The 24,465-nt window shown below is 43.0% G+C and overlaps 1 protein-coding gene across 1 annotated transcript in view; it reads right to left on the reverse strand.

The window, feature by feature from the left end:
- The window catches only part of Rad50 (RAD50 double strand break repair protein), a 51,926-nt gene that overhangs the window by 5,018 nt on the left and 22,443 nt on the right, over positions 1 to 24,465 (reverse strand). Inside the window, exons 14-22 of the mRNA NM_022246.2 lie at positions 23,874 to 24,063; positions 23,022 to 23,148; positions 22,492 to 22,685; positions 19,893 to 20,003; positions 19,116 to 19,208; positions 18,922 to 19,035; positions 13,913 to 14,040; positions 12,293 to 12,517; positions 293 to 378 (exon numbers count right to left, since the gene is read on the reverse strand). Of these exons, the coding sequence (NP_071582.2) occupies positions 293 to 378; positions 12,293 to 12,517; positions 13,913 to 14,040; positions 18,922 to 19,035; positions 19,116 to 19,208; positions 19,893 to 20,003; positions 22,492 to 22,685; positions 23,022 to 23,148; positions 23,874 to 24,063 (1,268 nt within the window). The remainder of the gene's footprint in view (positions 1 to 292; positions 379 to 12,292; positions 12,518 to 13,912; positions 14,041 to 18,921; positions 19,036 to 19,115; positions 19,209 to 19,892; positions 20,004 to 22,491; positions 22,686 to 23,021; positions 23,149 to 23,873; positions 24,064 to 24,465) is intronic.

Genomic DNA, 24,465 nt, shown 5'->3' on the forward strand with positions numbered 1-24,465 from the left:
GGGTGCTTTTCTTATCACACTTGGGCCTATCCCTATCTGCGCTTTCACAGAACCCATTATGTCATCAGCTAATCGCGTCTGCTGCAGCCAGTATAGTCCTACAGGGCTTTGGAAGAAAAACTTTGCATTTTCTTTTTGTTGTAAGATGCTACAAAGATAAGAATTCTTAGAAAACTCTCAAAGACATGCTCAGGAAGGGGTTTGAGAAGGCAATGCTGGCAGCTAAGGTCATACAGGAGAGGCTGTGGACAGAGCTTTGGAACAAGCATTTGGGACACACCATGTTAGTTACCTTGCCCACGATAGGTACTCCGCCAAAGATCACGAATAATTTTGTTGATTTCTTCCATTTTCATACTGTGAAATTTCATTATTGCGCTGGAAAAAAGGCAGTTTTACTTAATACAATATGTATTATTTATATGAAAGACATAATTATGCAGTAGTATATGCTAAATTAATATGAATATATATGTATACACACACACACACACACACATATATACACACACTAGTAATGATAATAAAAATGCCACTGCCCTAGTACTTTCAATTACAAGAGTAGACTTCAGAAAGGCCTAGAAAAAAAATTAAACAGGTCCAAGCAGTGCCACTCCCTGGTACGAAAACTGCCAGAGATCTGCCGGCCCCACGTTTCCACACATCTCTGTCTTCTCCTCTGACATCCAAGACTTCTTTAAGTACTCAGAAGCTGCAAGGGTTGAGTGTGATGGTACACACCTTTAATTCTGCACTCAGGAGGCAGAGGTGGGCAGGTATCCATAAATTTGAGGCCAGCCTGGTCTACACAGTAATTCCCCAAAGCTGTACAATGAGACCCTTTACAGTTTTATATAAATCTTTAACAGACTTCTTTTCTAGGCCCTAAGATCACAATGGTGGGAGGGGGTGGTGGTGATGGTGGTGGTAGTGGGCAGCCTCTCTAGTACCAGCAGGAGGCCTGTTGAAGGTGGACCTATGTGCTAAGGCTGAGGGTGCAGCTAGCCAGAAGCTCTTGTCACAAAACAAAGACAAGGACAAGTCTCTGCAACTGTTGTCTGGCCATTCTAGAATTTTTAATTTTATTTTTCTTTGAGATGGGGTCTGTACAGGCTGTCCTCTAGACCAAGCTGGCCTTGAACTCAGGGATCTGCCTGACTCTGCCTCCTGAGTGCAGGGACTAAAGGTCTGTGCCTCCACGAATCATGGCCAGGTCTTTCTACGATTGTTAAAGTTTATTAAAAGCCAGTCCCTTTTATTTCTCAGATCTGTGAGGATTTTGCCAACCTGAAGGCATCTTTGGCTCCAAAGGAGGCCCTGACTTAGAAGCCTGACTCTTTAACCAGTCACAAGGCCTACTAGTGTGCTCTGACCTCCACAGGCCTGCCTGCCTTCCATTTCTTGTTTACAGAAGTGGTCTCCAGACACTATAGGAAGACATGTTTGTGAGGCCAAGGCTTCCTGTCAGACTTGAACACCAGGCCTGCCCTAGCTACTGCAGCTCTCAGGAGCTAGGACTAATAAAGTCACTCCCGTCCGTGGCAAGAAGGCAAGTTTCAGAGCTGTCACCAAGCAAAGGATGTGAGCGAACTCCCTTCCATCTGCAGGCTCCTTATCTGATATATACAGAAAAAGAAACTAAACGTAATGCCGTTGCCTCTGTATAATCATTCCGTGATCTTCTGATTGCCAGCCAAAGAGAAAGAAATGACTCAACATAAATACGCCTAAGTATCAGATGCAGCGGCACTGCTGAAGCCATGAAGCCTGGAGAAGCCTCTGCCTCACCAGGTCTCCATTTTCTAACTCATGCTCATCTCCGCTTACCATAAAGAATAGACAAACCAGCTATTATTTTCTCAAAGAGGGAAAATCATAACAAAAAAATACTTCACAGAATGTTCTGGGAACCAATCGTATGTGAAGACTACTTTTCCAAAGCTTCATGTGCTATGATTCTAATTTTGTAAATGACCTTTAAACATTATTTTTGGAATACCAGGTAGGGCAAGGCCAGAGAAGTGGGAGAGGGGGAGCTTCAGTAAAGAAAGGCACCCCCTCAGGGTGACAGAAATGGCAACTGCTACTGTTGGCGGCCTGGCAGCTGAAGTATGGTCTCTCTGGGAGTTTTATCATTACAGTGGGCAACCATGGGTACGACAAAGGTGACTGCAGTAGGCCATCTAAAGAAGCCGCTGACACGAGTGGTCACCAATAAGCTTTACCTTCTGAAAGACAAGCCACACTCCAAGTCATATAGCATCTCTCCAATCTCCAATTGCTATGAAAACAGATCCTATAAAAATTTGCCCAAGATACAGAAAGTGGCTAGGACACTAGCAGCTTTGATTATGAGAAGTTTTGTTGTTGTTGACTGTTTGTTTGTTTGTTTTTAAGGCAGTGAACAGACAAGAAGAGTATTATCTTCAAAGTGTGCCTACCTTCTGGGTATACAAAGCAGTAGGAAGCAGAGAGAAGTCTGAAAAGAGCAAACACTTTTGGGCTTGTCCTGCCTATGATGAGAGACATGAGCATCCTAAACGCATTTAGTCATAAGAGCACTCAACAGAACACATGACTGGGGAGACTTTCCTGATATATACATGAAAACCAGGGTAAGCAATTGTAGGTAAGCACACCATCTACCTGCCCCAGCCCCCCAGTCTCAGCTTAAAGAGTGGTATTTATCCCTACAAAGCACACAGCACAACAGGAAGAAAGTTGTCCAAGGTAACACTGTATACCAGACTAGAGAAAAAGTGATAACATTGTATACTAGACTAGAGAAAAGCTGATAAGCCAGTGAAGGAGTGTTTGCTGCACCAGCACGTAGGAGTTTTTAGTACAAATCACAATGACAAAGGGAAGACAATGTCTTTTCTTTCACAAAATGTCTCAGTCAGGCATCTATAGCAACATCAAAAACAATCTAACAGATACAAGCAGTCTTCCCACAATAACCGGGAGAGGTGCTGTAGCTTGTAAGACACCTGCCACTGTTTCTGCAGGTAAGGTTTGACTGTATACCTCAACATCCAAGAAAATCAACTGAAATATTAACATTTCCAAGTTAAGCAGAAATGGCCTAGGTATGGGGGTACAGGCCTTTGATCCCAACACCTGGGAGTCTGAAGCAGGCAGATCTCTATATACTGAGCTCCAGGACAGTCAGAGCCACACAGATAGTGACATCCTGTCTCCAAACAATTTATATAGCATTACTATCTAGTTTCTAACACTGTTGGGAAAGGATGGTGGAGTGGGGAGTCCCACAGCTGGAGAGATGAGTCAGTCAGCAAAGTACTTGCAGCAACAGTCCTAATTCAGAGCCCAGACCTCTGTAAACGGTCAGGTGCACTGGCTCCTGTTACTGAGAAGAGGAATACGCAAGGGCCTCAAACTCACTGGCCACCTGAAGTGATGAGCCCCAGAAACCCTCTTCCATACAGAGACCATGTCTCAAAAAAATGAAGAGCTACTGTATATATAATCAATCTCAATCTCTCTCTCTCTCTCTCTCTCTCTCTCTCTCTCTCTCTCTCTCTCTCTCTCTCTCTAAGTTAAAGTAAAGTAGTGGCATACACCTGCTACTCCAGGCTGGTCAGGAAGCTGCCTGGAAAATAACCAGAAGAAAGGCTTGGATTGAGAAGGCCTGACTGAGGTACAGAACTAGGAATATATAAATTAAGTCATCAATGATGTCATGAACACAGTTAAAGGACAAATGATGAACCTAAAATGAAAGAGAAGGGGCAATTTTAACCAGAGCATTTTAATGCAACAGTGGGCCATGGTGACACTGACACAGTCATGTTCATATACCGCCAGTGGAATTATGTGCTTTATAAATGCTTTTGGCCATGTGTTGGTGGTGTACATCTCAGTACTTGGGAGGCAGAGGCAGACGGCTCTCTTTGAGTTTGAGGTCAGCCTGGTCTATAAAGCAAGTTTCAGGAGCTAGGGTTATGTAGAGAAATCCTATCTCAAAAACAAACACAAAGTGCTTTTGGGAACCAATCTGGTATTAGCAAGTTAAAAATGATCATACTCTCCGACCTAGTAGCTTCATTTCTAAGATGCTATCTTTCTGGTCTATCTGCACAAGTATGCAAAGTCATATACACGGTGGCAGCAGGGGCCAAATTTTATAGTGTTCTAATGTCACTGGCTGAAATAGGTAGACTCTATTTTATGGGTTACACAAACATTAAAAGCAATGAAACACACACACACCTATGAACATAAAAGAACTTCATGGTTACATAAAGAATAGAGTGAGTCCTGAGGTGGAGGTGCACATCTTTAATTCCACCGCTTGGGAGGTAGAGGCAGGTAGATCGCTGAGTTCAAGGTCAGTCTGGTCTACAGAACGAGTTCTAGTACATCTAGGACTACACAGAGAGACCTTGTCTCAAAAATAAAAAAGAAAAGAAAGGGAACAGTGCAATACCATTCACACTGTGCTAATGCACCATGAGGGAAGCAAGGTTAGCAATGCAGGACACCTTGGTGAGTACTTGGCACTGTCACCAAGTGCTGAGTGAACCTATGTTTACCCTGACTTGTGTCCTAAGTCTTGTAGATGTGAGGTATGGAGAAGTACAGGTTGCATCTAACACATGTGGCACAAATAACACGGACTGAAAGGGAGAGGCCAGTATGTCTATTTGGGAAGGGATTAAAGGAACGTTCCAAGAAGGAGAAATGCACAGGAAAACATAGACATTAAGGGAACAAAACTGTTCAGCTCGGTGAGGGGCACAGTGAGTAGAGATCAAATGGGGAAGGCAAGGATGGGGTTTTTCCTACAATGACAACAGGATCCATCTATTAGCCTAGCAGAAAAACAGTGGAGCACGTAGGGGTGAGGACAACAGAAGGGTGTAGAGGTGGAGACAGCTACTACAGTGGCAGGCGAGCGACTGGGTAAAGCTGATGGAAGGAAAGCTGCCCTGAAGCATTGCCATGCAGGAACCTTGTGCAAGCTGGAGCTGTCCACAGACTGAATTCCATTATTCTTTAACACTTGTTTCAGGTACTTAATAGTAAGTATTGTAAAGAATGGCCTGGAGGGACTGAGGGTTTGGCTCAGGTGGCAGAGGACTGGCTTACCATGTGTGAAACCCTGGGTTCAATTGCCAGACTGCATAACCATGAGTTGTGGTGTGTGCCTATAATCTTGGCATTGGGGTGGAGGAAGTAGGAGGATTGGGTGTTCAAGGCCAGCCAGAGTTACAGCACTACTCGAAACTATCCCTTAAACAAAACGATGACCCTAAAAATCCTTGATGTGAGCTTGAGACAGTTGAGGCCCTGCTGTGGCCTCGAGTACTGTCTGTTGGCTAAATGCGTTAACGCACGTGAGTTAGAATGCCTCCCTTGTAAGAATTGGCTCTCAAAAGAGCATAGGAATTTCTGAGATCTAAGAAAACAGCAATTTGGGGGCTGGAGAGATGGCTCAGTGGTTAAGAGCCCCGACTGCTCTTCCAGAGGTCCTGAGTTCAATTCCCAGCAAACACATGGTGGCTCACAACCATCTGTAAAGAGATCCGATGCCCTCTTCTGGTGTGTCTGAAGACAGCTACAGTGTACTTATATATATATATATAAAATAAATGAATAAAAAAAAAGAAAACAGCAATTTATGAATTTATTCAGTCTTATAATTACTCATTAATAGCTTGAAAGAGTGCTTTAAAAACTTCTCTAATACTCCACTGCATTCTGTGAAGATGAATGGTAGTTCTGGTGGTCCGGAGCCTTAGAATGATCTGCCAAATGACAAAGGGTCCCATTCAAAAGGCAGCATCAGATGACCAGAAGCCTGTGCTACTGAAGCTACTGTGATGGGCGGCACCTCATTCATACCACAGAATGTATCACCAACCTGAATGGATGCACACTGCACTCTGGATGGCAGTGGCATCAACTCAGGCTCGCTGCTAACTCCAGAAAGGCAGCAGATGGCAGAAGCAGCTGTGCCTGTATGGACATGGTGGGGACGTAAGAGATCCCTGTAAATTCATTTCTGCTCAGCTTTATTACAGAACTAAAACTTCTCTTAAAAAAAAAAATAAAGTATTAAAAGAAAAACAAAATCAAATCCAGAGGTCTCAATGCAGCTTGCAGAGCTGTTCTAGCCTATGTCCTCTGCTTCTTCCTATAGGTACCCGTTAGATGCCAGGGGAATGTACTGTTCAGCAAGGGGCTGCTCCGCCCTCTCTTCCAAGCTAGCCAACTAACTGTCTCCTACACTTGCTCTTTAAAGGAGAAACTTCTGCGAGCCTGAGTTACCCTCTTTGGAAGCACTATGGCTCCCAGCCTGATGTCACAAGTGGAGCAGTACATCAGGCCTTTTGTTGTTACTTTAAGGTTACTTTCCCACCTCAGTATCTGGCCACTCTGTAAAATCAAATGCTTAAGATGCAGCCATGAGAAAGCAGGTGCTTGGGTCTCCATCTACGCACAGAAGTAAGGCTGTCCCACAGCCTTCCAGACCCAAAACCTGCCTGCAGAGAGCTGGTCTCCCAGGAGCGCTCTCACTCCTAAGCCCACAGGTGGGACTCCACTTTCTCTCCACTGACTCTCCAAAGAGAGACCTGCCAGGAGTGCACAGGGCACAGGAACCTCGGAGCAGCCTGGGACAGGATCCTTCCAGTCTCCATCTGCGCCCAGAGCTGGGGCTGTCCCACAGCCCTCCAGACCCTAAACCTGCCTGCTGAGAGCTGGTCTCCCAGGAGCTGCTAAGATTACAGGCTCCCAGGCTCCCAGGCCATAGGAGGGACAAGCTCCAGTCAGAGATAGCAAGACCAGTTAACACCAGAGATAACCAGATGGTGAGGCAATTGCAAGAACCTAAGCAACAGAAACCAAAACTACTTGGCATCATCAGAACCCAGTTCTCCCAACACAGCAAATACTGGCTACCCAGCACACCGGAAAAGCAAGATTTGGATTTAAAATCACATCTCATGATGATGATAGAGGACTTTAAGAAGAACATAAATAACTCTCTGAAAGAAATACAGGAGAACACAGGTAAACCAAGTAGAAGCCTTTAAAGAGGAAACACAAAATTCCCTTTAAGAGTTACAGGAAAACACAACCAAACAGGTGAAGGAATTGAACAAAACCATCCCAGATCTAAAATTGGAAATAGAGAAAGCAGGTGCTTAAGAGGTTAGAATAGCATCATCTTAAGGGACCCAAGTTTCTTTCCCCAAGACCTGTCCAGCTCTTGCTTCCTTCCCTAGTCAAACTATCTAAAGGACTCAAGCCAAGAAGACAAATGACTAATGAAAAGTCTGAATTACTGCTCAAAATTGCAAGTGTAAAAACAAAGGCAAACCCTGAACTAGACTTTGCATATCTCAAGCCATCTTGCTGACTAATAACTAGAAAGACCAAATATATATGGACTTTTTTGGTAATTATTATTTTAATTTGAAAGCATAAACACTAAGTTAATGCAAATCAAGTTTGGAAAAAAAGCAGTAAAGACATTTTCAAAGACATTTTCTGAAATATACTACCTTCATCTTTGTGTTTAAAATTATGCCAAACTTGAGCGTTGGGGATTTAGCTCAGCGGTAGAGCGCTTGCCTAGCGAGCACAAGGCCCTGGGTTCGGTCCCCAGCTCCGAAAAAAAGAAAAAAAAAAAAAAAAGAAAAAAAAAGAAAAGAAAAAAAATTATGCCAAACTTGATACACAGGTTACAAAAAATAAAAAATTAAAACAATAAAAACCAAAAATGCAAAACTAGCTGTGGATTATTAGTGCTTTAAAAACTATTACCATTATGTATGTGTGTGTGTGTCTGTGTGTGTCTTGTGAGCATGTATATATAAGTGTAAGTGCCCAAGGAGCCCAAAGGCATAGGATTCCCTAGAGCTGAATTTCAGGCAGTTGTGATGCTCCTGGTGTGGGTGCAGGGAACTGAATTCAGAATGCAGATGCAGCACAGGCTCTTAACTGCTGTCTCTTCAGCCCCCATGATCAGCTTTTTAAATGCTGCCCCAGAACTCAGTACCAGGAGAACCTCCTGACTCCTTACATTTGGGTCAGCAGCAGTCCTCCTGCCCAAAGAAATGGGTGTCATGAGTCCCATGTTTTTTTTTTTTTGTTTTTTTTTTTTTTTTGGTTCTTTTTTTCGGAGCTGGGGACCGAACCCAGGGCCTTGCGCTTCCTAGGTAAGCGCTCTACCACTGAGCTAAATCCCAGCCCCGAGTCCCATGTTTTAAACAAATTAGGATTTTTTCTTGCTGAACATAGAATCCTTAATTTGGCAAATTTAAATGACCCCCCCCCCCAAGTTATATGACTTGTCAGGTGGTAGTGGCAGTACACGCTCTTAATCTCAGCATTTGGGAAGCAGAAGCAGGCAGATCTCAGTGACTTTGAGGCCAGCCTGGTCTACATTGTGAGTTCCAGGACTAAGTGCAGAAACCCTGTCTCAAAAAGAAAACAAAAACAAGATAAAACAAAACAAAAACCAAACAAACAAAAAACTTATTATGACTTTATTAAACTTGTTTCCTTTAGCCAGTCTCCGGCTTTAACATTAGGCAAAGTTTTGACCATTACTACAAGATAAACATTTGCTTAAAACAAAGTAACAAACCTGCAGCAGACATGAAATGCTACTGGCTGTCTTTGGGTTTGTAACCAATCTCCTACAGGATGCTACCATATGAAACGATAATGCATCCGTGGTCAGCATAGGAGGAGTCCTGAATAAAGTTCTCCACCAGAGCTCCCCTTGAAGGCAGGGACCCAGGTTTTCAACAAATGGCAGAGACCTGGCTGCCTCAGATACAAAGTTGTGGGAGTCGCATGTTTCCCAAGTTTCAGAAGCAGCATGATGTAACACTGGGAAACAAAATATTGGAGAGCATTCTGGGCAAGTGACATATTCCATTTTTGTTTTAATGTAGCACTGTGTGTAAGGCCAAGTTCCACTCTCAGCCAGGGTTTCTACCAATGCTTCTGCCTACTGCTGCTTTAGATCATTACTAATAACAGATGCTAATCAGCGCTTCTCGAAAATGCACTGTTGATTTCCTGTGTTACCTTAAATAGACTGCCGCGCAACAGCGACACTAATAGTACGCCTTATTCTAAGTGACACTAACAGTACGCTTCATTCTACGTGACACTAACAGTATGCCTTTTCTAAGATGCCAAACAGTGAGGGAAATCTTAAACTTTTGGGGGGGGGGTAAGAAGGCAAATTTAGGGATCACATATGAATCCTAAGATATCATTGCAGGAGAAACCCCACTGACTCTATTTGAAGGAAATTTTTCTTCTTATTTAGAAGAATGCATCTGATTAGTAGATAAAATACCTCACTGATCAGTGTGACAGTGCTCCTAAGCGAGCTAAATCTCTGGAAAGCACCCCTGCAACTCCTCACCTCAGCCCACTTCTGGCTCCAGAGAACTCCCGGCTCTTCCTTGCTTACTCAGTGTGATACCTCGTGTTTCTCTGTGGAAATGCCCTTCCTTCCCCAGGCCAGACAGCCTGGTGATATCAAGGCATTCCCCTGGCTGACTAGGCAGTTGAGAGAAAGGACAGGTTATGGCAGTCCTTTATGATCTCTTTAGCGCATATGTGACAGCATGCCATGCCTTACCGAGAGCCAGCAGGAGGGCTTCTGGACATAGTATTCTATGTTACACAGAGACACAGAACTAGGTACTGTAAACAAGGACTGGATTCACAGCAGACCTTTAAATGCAGCAACCAACCTCCCATCCTGTCACTGGTCCCCTAGTTCCCTCATGATCCAAGTTCTGGGTCCCTGTATAGCAGAATATGTCATCAACATTTCTCTCCCACCATTTTTTCCTCATCCAACTCACAGAAATCCACCTTCCTCTCCATGGCTTCCCAGTCATAAACCTCCAACTTGTCAAATTCTAGGTCATTGCTCAGACCATCTTACTCAGCATCTCAGAAGTTAATGACTCCTGAAAAGTTTGCTTCATTCAATCTGTGAGTTACAACTTATCCACCATCTCCCCAGCTTCTGACCCACTTGTAAACTAGTCTCTATACCCTTCCCTTCTCTAGCAACATCCTTTCTATATGGAACACCACTCCAGCTTCAAATGCCATAGGTATGTCTAGACCCAGGATTCTGTATTTAACTTCCTACTTGAGTTCTTTATTTGGAAACCTACACAAATATTCAAGTACCCAACACAGAACTTTTCCTTTTCTCTCAAACCCCTCCCCCTTTCAGGAATAGCAACTTGCTCCCTGAGAGCCTGCTGCACAAGTGAGATCATGGAAAAATACCCCTCAACCCTTCCCTTCCTTCAACTTAGAAGTGAGCCTTGTCAGCTCCATCACCATCACTGTTTCCCATTTCCATGGCTACAGTCTTCTACCACCATGTGTAGGGACAGAGAGTTAAAGCTTCAAGACTGGAGCATGGAGCCAGACCCAGAATCTGTCCCCTTGCTGCCCAAACTGATCTACAGATTTTGTGCAATCAATATCAAAATACCAAGGACATTCTTCAGACAACTAGGGTAAAGTCCATGATTCATACGGACCCATCATACAAGGAAGCAAGCAGACAAAACCCAAATAGTGAAAGCAGTCCTGGATAAAAAGGACAGCAGAGAAAGCTATCACATTTCCACGGAGCAGTACAAACACTACAGCACAGTACTAACCAAGAAGCAGACGCAGAGCAGTGGACCGGAGCAGAGAGCTTAAGAATGTAAGCGAGTCTCTACTGGTCCCTGGTCTTCACACAGGGGCTAAGGACAGACAGGGGCAAAGGACATTTCTTCAATAAATGGCACAGGGAAAGCTGAGACTCTAGATGCAGAGCGTCAAACCAGACCTGTCTCTTTCTACACACGAAAACCAACACAGGTAACATTTAACATCTGAAACTCAAGACTATGGAAGGAAACACCAGGGCAACGCTTCACAACTCTCAACAGACAAGGGCTTGATTTGAGGGGGCAAGAGCCTAAAAGTACTGGGAACAAAACCCAAAGGAGACAAAACTACATCAAATTACAAAGCTTCTGCCCAGCAAAGGAACCAATCAACAGAGTAAAGAGCCTACAGAATGGGGAAAAGTGTTACCTACTCATTAGGTTTGGTAAACATACAGAATGTATATGGAGGGCTGGAGCAATGGCTCAGTGGTTAAGAGCACTGACTGCTCTTCCAGAGGTCCTGAGTTCAATTCCCAGCAACCACATGGTGGCTCACATCCATCTGTAATGGGATCCGATGCCCTCTTCCGGTGTGTCTGAGGACAGCTACAGTGTACTCATATACAGAATGTATATGGAACTTAAAAATGAATGGTCCACTGGGCAATGGTGGCACATGATTTTAATCCCAGCACTCAGGAGGCAGAGGCAGGTGGATCTCTGAGTTCAAGGCCAGTTGGGTCTATATAGTGAATTCCAGGACAGCCAGGACTATACAGACAAACCTTGTCTCAAACAACCAACCACAAAAAATGAGTGGTTCAATTGTTGGGGTCCAGGAGTTGCCCCATAAACCACAGATACACAGATCTCAGTCAGACATAGTTTACTTAGCATTTGCCCCAGGACTGATCAATTAGGGCTGCGGGCCAGACTCAGAAGCCAGACTCCTACAGACCTTTTAAGCCTAAAATCCACAAACATCTGTGCTGAGTTATTTTACAAGTCAGGATGTAGGGATGGGGACTTCCTTAGGAACATGTCTTTGTGGTACACTTGTCCTGGGCCCATTGGATGGGTTAGTCAACTGTGGCAGGAGACTTGCCTTGCCTAGCATTGTGAGCCACCATGTGGTTGCTGGGAATTGAACTCAGGACCTTTGGAAGAGCAGTCAGTGCTTTTAACCACTGAGCCATCTCTCCAGCCCCAATACTCTATCCAATAAACAAACAAACAAATAAAAATGAACCAGAGAACTGTACATGAAAGCCACAACTGTTTCTCACTTTAAACCCATTACATTAAACTCAGCAATTCACCTGCTGGGATGATAGGCACTGAGCCACAATACTGGGCTAGTAAAACCATTTTAAAAAACCAATCTGGGCTGGAGAGACGGCTCAGTCAGCCAGTAGCTCTTGGACTGGTTAGGGTAGGTATGCTTTATAGTGTAAGCACACATGCAACATGCAACATGCAAGTAGCATTTCATTCCATGGTATATATAAAATGTCATATACTAAAGAGACAAACTTGGGAAAAGAGATGAGCACAGTGTGCCACAGTGCGCTAGCTCCGACCACTGCAGAAAAAACCACTCAAGTACTTACTGATCAAGAGTTTTGTAGTAGATGTCCAGGTCCTTATTCACCAGCTCTGTGGTTCTCATGACAATCATCATTTCTCTGTACTTCTCCTCTGCATCCCGAAACTGAGGTTCTCGGAGCTCCTTCTTAAAGTGAAGAATTTCTTCTTCATAGCCTTTCTGTCGCCCCAATGCCAAACTGTGATTTCTCTTTATCGTGTCTATGTTCTCTTCCAACTTCTGGTGCTCACTAGAGATTAGTGAAGATCACTGTTCAGGGTTTGGCAGCCTAAGCACAGCGTCCCTTCAGACAGGTGCCACTCATTCCCCTCAGTGATAAGCACATTACAGCAGCACTCCTTGTTTCTAAGACTTTTTAGCTAATTCTATTCCTTCCAAACTTCTGCAGGACTTAAGTTTCTGAGCAGCAAATAACCTTCATAACAGGTGAGCACCACAAACACCCCTGGCCTTCAGCTACTGACAAAGTAAAAGACTGGAGACTCATGCAAGTAAGTCACACACTTCTGCTCTAGAACCAAGAACTACACCCAACTGCCAACAATGAGAAGTTACTGGATAGCATGTTTCAATCAGTTTTATTTACAAATGTCAAAGACAGCACAATTTTATTTGCCATAAATTATTTTCTATAGTAAAATTTATTTAAAAATTTTGTTTCTGTTGCAAAAGTCTAAAAATCATAAATCTGACCCAAAAGATGTAAAATACTCAAAAAAATTGGTACCCTCACAGATTATACAGACTTTAATATGTGCCTTAAAATTTTTTACTTATTTATCAACCACTTAATAAGTACCTATTATGTGTTAGACATTGCTCACATGTTTAGGGAACTATTATATAGTTAACCTTATTATCTATTTGGTTGATACTTCTGCCATTTCCTAGTAGTGAAAGGTCCTTTAAGGACCACATGCACTAAGCAGCCTGAAACATGGACAGCCAGGTGTGGTGGTGCAAACCTTTAATCCCAGCACTTAGGATGCTACTCAGTGACCCTTAAAAAAATAGCTAAATTTTGGGGTTAGGGATTTAGCTCAGCGGTAGAGCGCTTGCCTAGCGAGCGCAAGGCCCTGGGTTCTGTCCCCAGCTCCGGGGGAAAAAAAGAAAAAAAAAAAAAAAGATTTTAAAAAATTCTAGCTTGGGCTAGAGAGATGACTTGGTTGCTCCTCCAGAGGACACTGGTTCAATTCCCACAACCCCACATGGTGGCTTACAATCACCTAAAGCCAGTTTCTGTATTCTTGCTTCTACATGCACTACATGAATGTGGTGCACACACATACATGTAGGCAAAATACTCATAAAGTAAAAACAAAAAAGAAAGAGAGAAAGAAAATAATATTGGGGAAAAGGATCTGGGAGACACTTCATTGTAGAAAACTGAGCTCTGGGAATCCAACCAAGGTACTCTGGAAGAACACCCTTACTCTTAACTACTGAGCCATCTCTCCAGCTGGTTTCTTTATATTGTAATAGTAAGAACCTTTATTGAAATGGGTGCAGTGACCAAGCCTGTAATTCCGGCCCTCAAAGCAGAAGCACTTTGAGTTTGGGGTCAGTGCAGGCTGTTCAAGGAGACCTCAAAAATAAACAACAAACACTATTTACTAAAGCATACTTTTTCATCTGTAAAACTTGCATCTGTCCCATCTCCTTCAAATGTTGCTTTCGTTCCTCTTCAACTTCTTTTAGTTCCTCTCTTCTTTTTCTCAGTGTAAGGTTATCCTGTAACCACCTTTCCTGTATCTAGACATAAATATTGTTATCAGTTAACAAAAATAAGCAAGCTATTAACATGACCTCCCTCACACACCACTAACAGGCACACACAGACGCTGGTGATAACACTGCCTTCCTTACCGGTGTTGAACTAACCAGAGGGAGGGTCAGCCAGTGGGACGGGAGGGGCGGGGTGGGGCAGAGCAGCTTGCACTGCCCCTTCTGTCCATGATGTAAGGTCTTTTCTTTGGCAGGGGATAAGCGTCTTAATAAATGTGTAGAGCACATGTGATTAAATGTGATCATTTTATATACACAAAATACTTATCTAAAATAGAAAGATTAACCAGATGTTATTTTTAATTATTACAGATTTTTAAGACAGGGTCTCACTTTGAAGTCCTGGCTGACCTTGGAATTCAAAGTGATCTGCTTGCCTCAGCCTGCTGGGATTAAAGGTGTGTCATCACCACTTCCAGCCCAGACATTATATTTCATATCTACAACCTAGTAGATCATCTTTCCCAGGACCACCGCTACATAGCTTGCTAATCTGAAGAGCAGTTCCACTTAATATTAGTGAAAAACAAAATTTTAACAATCTCGAGATCAATACAAACTAGTCTCCCCTACTTTATCCCCTAGTTTTTTCATCTCCTACCTGTGCCCAGACTATTATTAGATCCTTTAGAGTATATGGATCCAATCTCTGCTTTCAGGCTGACAAATACAAGTGGAGTGGTCCTACTCTGAGCATCCAAAATTCACACAATGGGTTTGATAGCATTTTAGATTTTCAATTAGTAGATGTTCAACTAATAGAGTCTATGTAATTACTACAAAATCCAAAGAACTACAGGGTATGAAACATTGCTAATGCCTAATCCTCTGGATGAGGGATACTCTACCCATAATCACACAAAGGATTGGGAGTAACATATAGCTGCGAATTTGAGATTATTCTGCCGGTTGACCTAGAATATTAAAAAACTGGCTGTTGGGGTTGGGGATTTAGCTCAGTAGTAGAGCGCTTGCCTAGGAAGCGCAAGACCCTGGGTTCGGTCCCCAGCTCCGAAAAAAAAAAAAACAAACTGGCTGTTGACTCTAAGTGGTCTTAATCCTTAAAAAGACATTCAAGCCAGGCGTGGTGGTGCATGCCTTAATTCTAGCACTCAGGAGGCAGAGACAGGCGGACCTCTGTAAGTTCGAGGCCAAATCTGGTCTACAGGACAGCTAGGGCTGTCACACAGAGAAACCTTGCCTCAAATAAAGGCAGAAAAGAAAAAGGATACCTAATCACCTGGCAAGAGTGATAAACAAACTACCCGGATAGTTTTCCTGGTGATTACAATGAATTACAAGAGACAATCAAGCAGCTGATATTGGTAGGGAGAACTTGTAGAAACTCAGTGATGTGAGAGTAGGGGGAAGAGCAGAGCTTTGACAACACTTCCAACAGTGAAGGATCTAGGGGCTAGGAGAGGGGAGAAGAGGTTCCCCTCACACATGGTAAAGATTTATCTCCAACTGTATTCCTAAGGACCATTATTTTCAGATTTTTAAAACATTAGCAAGAGGTAAGATAAAGCTGAGTGTAGTCGAGCATGCCTTTACTCCCAGTGCTCAGGAAGCAGAGGCAGGACACTCTGAGTTCAAGGTAGGGCTGGGCTACACAGTGAGCTCCAGATCAGCCAGAGATACAGAAAGACTCTCGAGAAGAAAAAAAGTTAAGGTACCGTTATGCAAATTCCTGTGGCATTACTATAAAAGTGACATGGCTGTACGTGTTCAGTGGCTAAGGCAACCCAGGACACGCGGCAGCAGCTGTGCTCTCTGAAGCCTCGCCGTGGAGAACCTAGCTTATAGTTTTTCCTTATTAGGAAAACGGAAAGATTGCTTTCATCTGGTGTGATCTAATATCTGAATTGACTACGTGAAAGCGCTCTTTGTACAGCGCTACACGCTGTCAGGCAGACATTCTCATGGAACATTCCTCTTCTGGCTGCACACAGTCATCAGAAACTGACTTTCTTTTAGGTTAGCGTCCATTCTTGCTTTAGTTTGAAAGCACAGCAGGTAAAAGGCACAGCTTTGGAAGTAAACTGGGTAATTTTGGGCAAGTTGATTTAAGTTTTCTAAGTATCAGCTTGCATGGAATATGGTGATAATGCCACTACTGTAACGTTAACACTGTGAAGTTAAGTACAGCAGGACAGTGCCCGGCTCAGTAACTGCTTGTAAAAAAAGCTTTGGGGTCCAATTTTCCTGTCTATTGTAACAGCTCACAAAATATAAAGAATAAGATATGAAAGGAAAATAGGTTAACACTTAAAGTTCATCAGTTTGATGCTTGGCACATGTCTGTGCGTGGCAGCCAGGACAACCTTGAGTGTCACTCCTCATATCTATGTCAGTATTTTTTGTTTTTGTGGCATAGTCTCTCAGTGACCCTGGAACTCACCAGTAAGCACTAGGCACAGTCTGTCTCTGCCTGCGTGTGCCACTGTGCTTGGCTTTCACAAGTGCTGTTTAGTACTGTATTTGAAACCTGACAAAAGAGGGTGAACTTACTATAATTTTTATGACAAATAATCTCTACTTGTCCTTCATATATATTCTCACCAAAAGAAGGGAGGCAGAGTAGACTTAAAATTATTTTAGGATGAAACTGTTTTTGGAGAGGAAAGGTTTTATTCAGCTTACACTTCCAGGGCAGCACTGTTCATTATCAAAGAAAATCAGCACAGAAACTCAAGCAGTGCAGGGACTGGAAGCAGGGCTGATGCAAAGGCCATGGAGGAACGCTGCTTATTGGCCTGCTCCTCATGACTTGCTCAGCCTGATCTCTCCCCTCTTCTGTCTCCCGTCTCCCTCCCTCTCCTCTCTCTCCCCCTCTCCCCTCCTCTCTCTCTCCCCTCCCTCCCTTTCTTATTTATTTATTTAACATATTCACTTTATATCCTGCTCAGTGCCTCCCTCCTCTGAGTGAGTGGGGGCCCCTGGGTATCCTCCCACCCTGGCACCTCAAGTCTCTGCTAGGCTAGGTACATCTTAGAGCTCAGCTGATACAGTAATGCATATAGTCTGCCACTTTGACTTCCAGACAGACAGTCAATAGCATACAGATATGTGAGGGAAGTCATTAGGACAGCTGACTCACACAATTACAGAGGGTGAGGAAGCTCACAACAAGGCGCTGGCAAACTCCACGATTCCAGGATGCCAGAGACAGTTCAGCGTTAAGTCAAGAACCTGAGGGTCAATGGTCTAAGTCCTGGATTCTTTCTTCCTCCCACCTCTACCACTGGGATTCCAATGTTTAACACTGCTTGTATAACATACGCATGTGCACAGTTTATACAATGCTAGTGCTCAAACTATGCCTCCTGTATGCTAGGTAAGTACCCTACCAACTGAGCTACATCTCCAGCCCAAGACCCGAGATGTCTGATGTCCAAGAGCAAAAGCAATGTGTCCCACAGGGCTGGAAAAATGGTTTAGCAGTGAGAGCACTTGCTGGTCTTACAGAGGATGGAGTTTGGTTCCTAGCTCACAATCACCTGTAACTCCAGTTCCAGTGAATCTGATGCCCTCTTGTGGTCCCTGCAGGCATATACATACACACACACACACACACACACACACTAAAATAAATCTTCAAAAAGAATATATTTTAGCTCAAGAGACATCAAAGAAATTCTTTTCTTTCCTCTCTTGGTTCCTAGCTCATTGAAAGGTGCCTGCTCACACTACAAACTGACATTCCAGTTACATGCATGAGGTCAGGCCAATTGTCCTTGTACTGACATTTCACATGTGAAATGCCTGAGCATGGTTGTACATGCCTGTAATCCCAGAACTTGGGAAGTGAAAACAGGATGGTCAGGAGTTCAAGGTTCTCAGCAACACAACTAGTTACAGGTCAGCCTGCACTTTAAGATCCTGTCTCAAAGAAACAATAAAAGAAATGCTTGGTGACACAGCTGGATACCCAGTAGAAAGCTGCTCTGGCTTTAATCCCAGCACTTGGGAGGCAGAGGCAGGAGGATCTCTATGAGTTCTGATCTACAGTGTGAGTTCCAGGAACACCAGGGTTACACAGAGAAACTCTATCTTGAAAAACTAAAACCAAACAAAAAAACAAACAGAAAAAGGATGTTGTTTCAAAGACACTAACTGCCAAGCCTGCCTAAAGCATGTTGAAGATAACATGTCAATCTAATTTTAACTGTACTATAGACATTAATCTTATTAATAGAGAAAAATGACACACATACCAACTCCAAAATGGCTTGTCACTACATTTTCCTTGGCTATAACTTTTAAGGATACACTGGAACTTAGTCCTATGCCTAGCCTACATAATGAGACCTGTCTTTAAAAAAAAAAAAAAGCTGTGTTAATCTAAGATCAAAACACATTAATTGAAAAGACAGAAAATAATACAAATTTAAGGAACATGTATAAAGTTAAGTGAAAATGCAAATATAAACATATTTCTCTCTGAGTGCTGACACAGGAGTATAGCATTTCAAGATTACATAAGAATATACTAGAAACAACGTCTACAAGAAGAGTGGGAGGAGGGGGGAGATATTTAATCTCTTTCATCTTTAAACTTGTTTTAAAGACGGGATACCAGAAGTAGCCCTAGTTGGCCTGGAATCAAGAGATGCACCTGCCTCTGCCTTCTGAGTGCTGGGACTAACAGCTTGTGCCAACATCACATCTGGTCTTTTATGTTTAAACTTTTACCACCTGAGTCGTTTGCTAAAAATAAAAATGAAAAATAAAAAATAAAGAGGAAGGACGAATTATCTCCTCTGTCTGTATCTTGCCCAGTCTGGCCTGTTTTAATGAAATGCACTACAGATGGTGCTGACACACTGCCTCGGGCAGCAGGCCTACCTTCTGTGTGTCAATATCTTGCCTCATGGTTCCCATTTCTTTATTTATCTTTTCTTTGTGTTTGTCACATTCATTTAGTTGAATGACAACTTCATTAAGTTCAGTTTCTTTTTGCTAAAAATAAAAAATAAATAAATAATAATCATTAAGTGCATGAAATAAAAACAAAGAAATACTAATTTTGTTTTAATTACCTTCTTATAGTCATCTTTTCCATCTTGAATATAATTCTCTATGTCTTTCATGTAACCATGAATATTTTTAACTTTCTCTTTGATATCATTGATCTGTGGGTAAACATTTATAAAATTTAAACACATACACACATAAACACAAGCATTTACACTAGATGAGCTAGGCATAGTAGCATATACCTGGAACCTTAGTACTTGGGAAGGAGGCTGAATGAGGAGAATCGCCATGACTCCAAGGCAGTCAGAGCTAGAGTGAGCCTGCCTCAGGAAAATAATGGCCTGGCGGTGCTGGAGCACACCTTTATCCCAGCACTTGGGAGGCAGAGGCACGGGGACCTCTGTGAGCTGGAGGCCAGCCAGGTCTACAAAGAGTTCCAGGACAGCCGGCTATACTCAAGAATTTGTTAATGTCAGAAATTTATCACAGCTCTGTGGATAAATTGCTATGTTAGCTATGTCTTGCTATGTTAGCCTGAGGACCCAACTTCAAATTTCCAGCAACCATGTTAAAATCAAGCCAAACCAAACCAAAACTGTGCATGAGTATGTGTGCGGTAACCTCAGCATCAAGGTGGGGAGAATGTAGGCTCCTGAAAGCTCACCAGGCAACCCCAGTGAGACTCAGGTTCTGTGAGAGAGTGACTGTGCCTCAAGGAGGTAAGCTTCGGATCACAAACATGAAGATCCTCTATCTTAGCAGTCATTTATACGAAATAGTCGTGCTATAGATGTTTAACACAGACCCTGGGTAAGTAAAATATATAACCAAGAACTTACCTTATCCTGAGCCATTTTGTTACTTGTATTTTTTCTGTGGATCAATTCTTCTTTTTCCTGCTGCAACTTTTCCAGTGCTATCTCCAAAGGGTTTATTTGCTCTTTAGCATCCTAAATACATACACAAAAAACCAGACTGGTCATGTAACACTCCATTACCTTATTTTAGATGTTCCATAGCCTTAGTAAAATGGGTCCCAGATGTCAGGCTTTAATGTCAACTTATTTTGTCTCTTGACAGGGTCATGAAGACAGCACCATTACTTTTATTCACGTATTTCAGAGGCAAACAGGTCAAACAGTAACTTGTTCAAGGTTATGAAAGTAGATGAAGGGGCTGGAGAGATGGCTCAGCGGTTAAGAGCACCGACTGCTCTTCCAGAGGTCCTGAGTTCAAATCCCAGCAACCACATGGTGGCTCACAACCATCTGTAAAGGGATCTGATGCCCTCTTCTGGTGTGTCTGAAGACAGCTACAGTGTATTCATATACATAAATTAATAAATCTTTAAAAAAAAAAAAAAGAAAGTAGATGAAGTAGGTATCAACCATAAAGTGACAGAATACCATGTTACAACCCACAGACCCAAAGAAGTTAACAAGGAGGGCCCAAGAGGGGACATCTGAATCTCACTAAGAAAGAGAAATAAATAGACTATAGACATCATGGAGGCGGGGGTTGGGGGGGTGGAGAGGGGAAGGAGCAGGAGGAATTAAGTTGGGGAAGGACAAAAGGAGACAAGGGTACTGGAAGAGACATCTGGAATGGGGGCGACAGGGGTTGAGGGAATCTCTGGGAAGAGCCAGAAGCCAAGGTCAATGGAAACTTCCAGGAACTTACAAGGGGACCTAGCTAAGACTTCTAGTAGATAAGGAGTCTGAACTGGCCATCTCCTGTAACCAGGCAAAATTTACAATGGAGAGACTGGGACACGAATCCAGCTACAAAACCTTCAACTTACAATTTGTCCTGTCTTAAGATATACAGGAGCAGAGACTGAGGGAATGACCAACCCATGACTTCCTCAGCTTGAGACTCATGCCATGAGGGAGCCCACCCGACACTGTTAATGGTACTCTGCTACACTTGCAGACAGGAGCCTAGCATAGCCATCATCATAGAAGAGTCACCCAGCAAATAATGGAAATAGATCAGAGATCCACAGCCAAACATTAGCTGGAGCTTAGGGAGTACTTCAAAAGAGGGGGAGGAAGGACTGAAGAAACAGAGAAGTCAAAGACACCACAAGAAAAGCTACAGAATCAACTAACCTGGGCTCATAGGGACTCAGAGACTGAACCGCCAACCATGGAACCTGCCTGGGCCAGACCTAGGCCCACAGCACATGTTACAGTTGTGTCTTTATGGAGGACTCCTAGCTGCAGGAGCAGGGGCTGTCTCTGACTCTGTTGCCTGCCGTTGGGACCCTTTGCCCTACTGTGCTCCCTCTTCTACCTCAGTAGGATGAGCCTAGTCTCACTGCAACTTGATACACCAGGGCTGGGAGGTATCCAGGGAGGCCTCCCTTTTTCTGAAGAGAAAGGGAGGAGGAGTGAATGGAGAGGAGGGAAGTGGGGAGGGCTGGGAGGATAGGAGGAAGGGGAAACTGTGGTCAGGATGTAAATAAAATAATCAATTGAAATAGCTAAGAGTCTAACCTAGTCTGACTACCAAAATGATTAGATTACTGATCTAGGAGATGGTGGAGTGGAGGAAAGCCACAGGCCTCTCTGTCAGAAGATCTTTCTGAGAATCAACCTTGCTTCCTCTGGGAAACCATGGGGCATTCTAAAATCCCAGTTTCTTTTTTCTACACAAGCATACTTGATTATCTATTTCAACAGGGTTGGGGGGCACTCAATATTTTAAGTAAAAATCATTTATAGCCAGCCAAGACTAGTATTACTGCAAGGTAATACTATTGTATTATAAGCTCAACTTATTAAATCCAAAAATAATTCAAGAAATAAAGGAACATTTATAGCAATTACTACTAAATGAATTGGGTAACTGGTGTCGTACTTATGAGTGAGTGACTCTAGTTAAGAAAACGTGGGTTAGGACCTGAGATAAAGTCAGTGGGTACATTTCAGGGTCTAGGGCACGTCCATGCCTGCTCACTATACTGGCAAGTAGTCTGATCACACATGAGATCGAATGGAAGCAGTGCTGACACATAGGTATCTGCCATGGATATAACACTTGGGGGCAAGAATTCATAAACAGTTATGCAGCCATCAACTGACCACTTCAAGTAACATGAAATCCACCACCTAACCAGACACTTACTTGGTTCTTCTTTATATGCCAACCCTTTCTTTCCAAATCTTTACTTATTAACACCTACTCTGCCACTTAGAAATCACACGAACAAGCATTAAAACACACTTGAGGGGTTGGGGAATTTAGCTCAGTGGTAGAGCGCTTGCCTAGCAAGTGCAAGGCCCTGGGTTCGGTCCCCAGCTCCAAAAAAAAGAAAAGAAAAAAAAAAAAAACACACTTGATTTTCACAATAACCGTAATTATGTCTGTTATATCAACAACATGAATTTTTTTGTCTGAAGTAACTTAAAAAACAACAGGTATGCACATTGCTACCTTTATTTCTCTGTTCAAAGACTGAACTTCAGTGGATAATTCCACAGTCTGCTCCTCCATTTGCTGACGCCGTTGCAAATTGGTGGCTATCTGCAGTTTCTCTGATTTCAGCTCATTTGTTTTACTTTTCAGGTGCTGAATTTGTTCCTGCTGGTCCTGTATAAGCTTACGGTTCAATTCAATCTTACTGGAAACTGCACAGAGACAAAATGATACAGTGGCTAGTGGGTGGGTACAGACAGCACCAATAACATCCTTTGGGTTCTTGTAGTGGACACATTTCACGGCTGAATGCCAGGGGCCTCCAATGCCCGAAGCAAGGGTATCTTGCTAGCTGTCCCCACCCTGACCACTCTCGGTTAAATTTCACAGGGTAGGTCCCACTGGGAAAGAGCGCAGCTCATCTGACCGTGTACAAATCCAAGTCTGTTACACAGGCAAAGAAGCCAAGCAGTGATGCTTGGAGAGAAGAGAATGAATGCACAGAAGTAGGCATTGAAGTTTTTGTGGAAAGTAAACAAAAACATTACCTGTATCCAGTTTGTGTTGTTTTTCTTGTTTTTCCTGGTTAACCTGCTGGACAGTCCGATCCAAGTCTACCCCCTGCAGCTTAGCTGCCTGCTGTGCAATTTTCCTTTCAACGTCTTTTAGCTCCATCTTCAGAACAGAATAGTTATTTCTAAGAGACTTATCGTATCATCATGATTCAAACTCTTTTAAGGCCAAGCTTAATAGTATAAAAAATGAAATTAAGTTCTAGTCCTTCAGGGGGCTGGAGAAATGGCTCAATGGTTAAGAGCAAGCACTAACTGCTTGCTTTTCCAGAGGTCCTGAGTTCAATTCCCAGCAACCACATGGTAGTCCACAGCCATCTATAATGGGATCTGGCGCCCTCTTCTGGTGTGTCTGAAGACAGCGACAGTGTACTCACATACATAAAGTAAAATAAAAAAAAAAAAAAGAGACTTTATTAAAAAAAAAAGTTCTAGTGCTTTAAATAAGGTAAATGAATTATGCCTCGATTTCCATAGTTTATACTTTAATCCTAGGAATGTATACAAATCAGTTGTCTGCACCTGAAAATTAGCTAATATGTATGTGTATACACATACATATGTATATACCCTGTCTGTCTGTCTGTCTGTCTGTCTGTCTGTCTAGGGGGATGGTGGGAGGACATGGTCTCACTGTGTAGGCCTGGCTGGATGACCTGGCACTTGCTATATAGACCAGGCTGGCCCTGAACTTACAGAGATCCACTTGCCTCTGCCTCTCCAGTGCTGAGATTCAAGGTGTGAGCCACCATGCCCAGCTACTGTTTTTAACACACATTCAAGTCCCCGCAAATCAGTGTTATTCTGCTGTAAGCTGCAGCAGCTCACCTGGAACCTCTCCATGATCGTGACGTCTGTCAGGCACACTTTAGCACTTTCCTCTTCGGGCATCACTGTACCCAAGAGTGTCTCCTGCTCCTCTATGTCATTCTTTAGGCGCTGTATGTCTCTATTGACACTCTGCAGTCTGTTTCTTAATTCTGGTATTTCCTTTTCCTTCAAATCAATTATGCTTTGCCTTAAAAGAAAACACAATGAAAGTCAATCTAGCTGACATTTTCTCATAATTAAAGTGAAGCTATATGGTTTTGGCAGGAACGGCACAAAAGAGCTGCTACCCTTTCTTGGCTATCCTGTCAACAGGTCAATGATGTTAATATGTCTGTTATTGGTGATGTTTACCCTATTCATTAGGGTATGGTGGTGTTAGCCATGTTTCTCGACTACAAGTTGACTACTTTTTCCCATTTGTATTTTAAAAATGTATCTTAAGAGATATCACAGATCTGAGAATATGTGAATGTCCTATTTTTCAAACATCTGCTTACTGATGCTAGTAGCTACTGCTAACTGTTGGCAGTAATTATTACTGGGGTGTTGCCAACCAGAGATAGTTTTACAAATCAACTGTACTCATCAA

This window comes from Rattus norvegicus, chromosome 10, assembly GCF_021556685.1.
Source record: "Rattus norvegicus strain SHRSP/BbbUtx chromosome 10, alternate assembly SHRSP_T2T, whole genome shotgun sequence".
NCBI classification, from domain to species: Eukaryota; Metazoa; Chordata; class Mammalia; order Rodentia; family Muridae; genus Rattus; species Rattus norvegicus.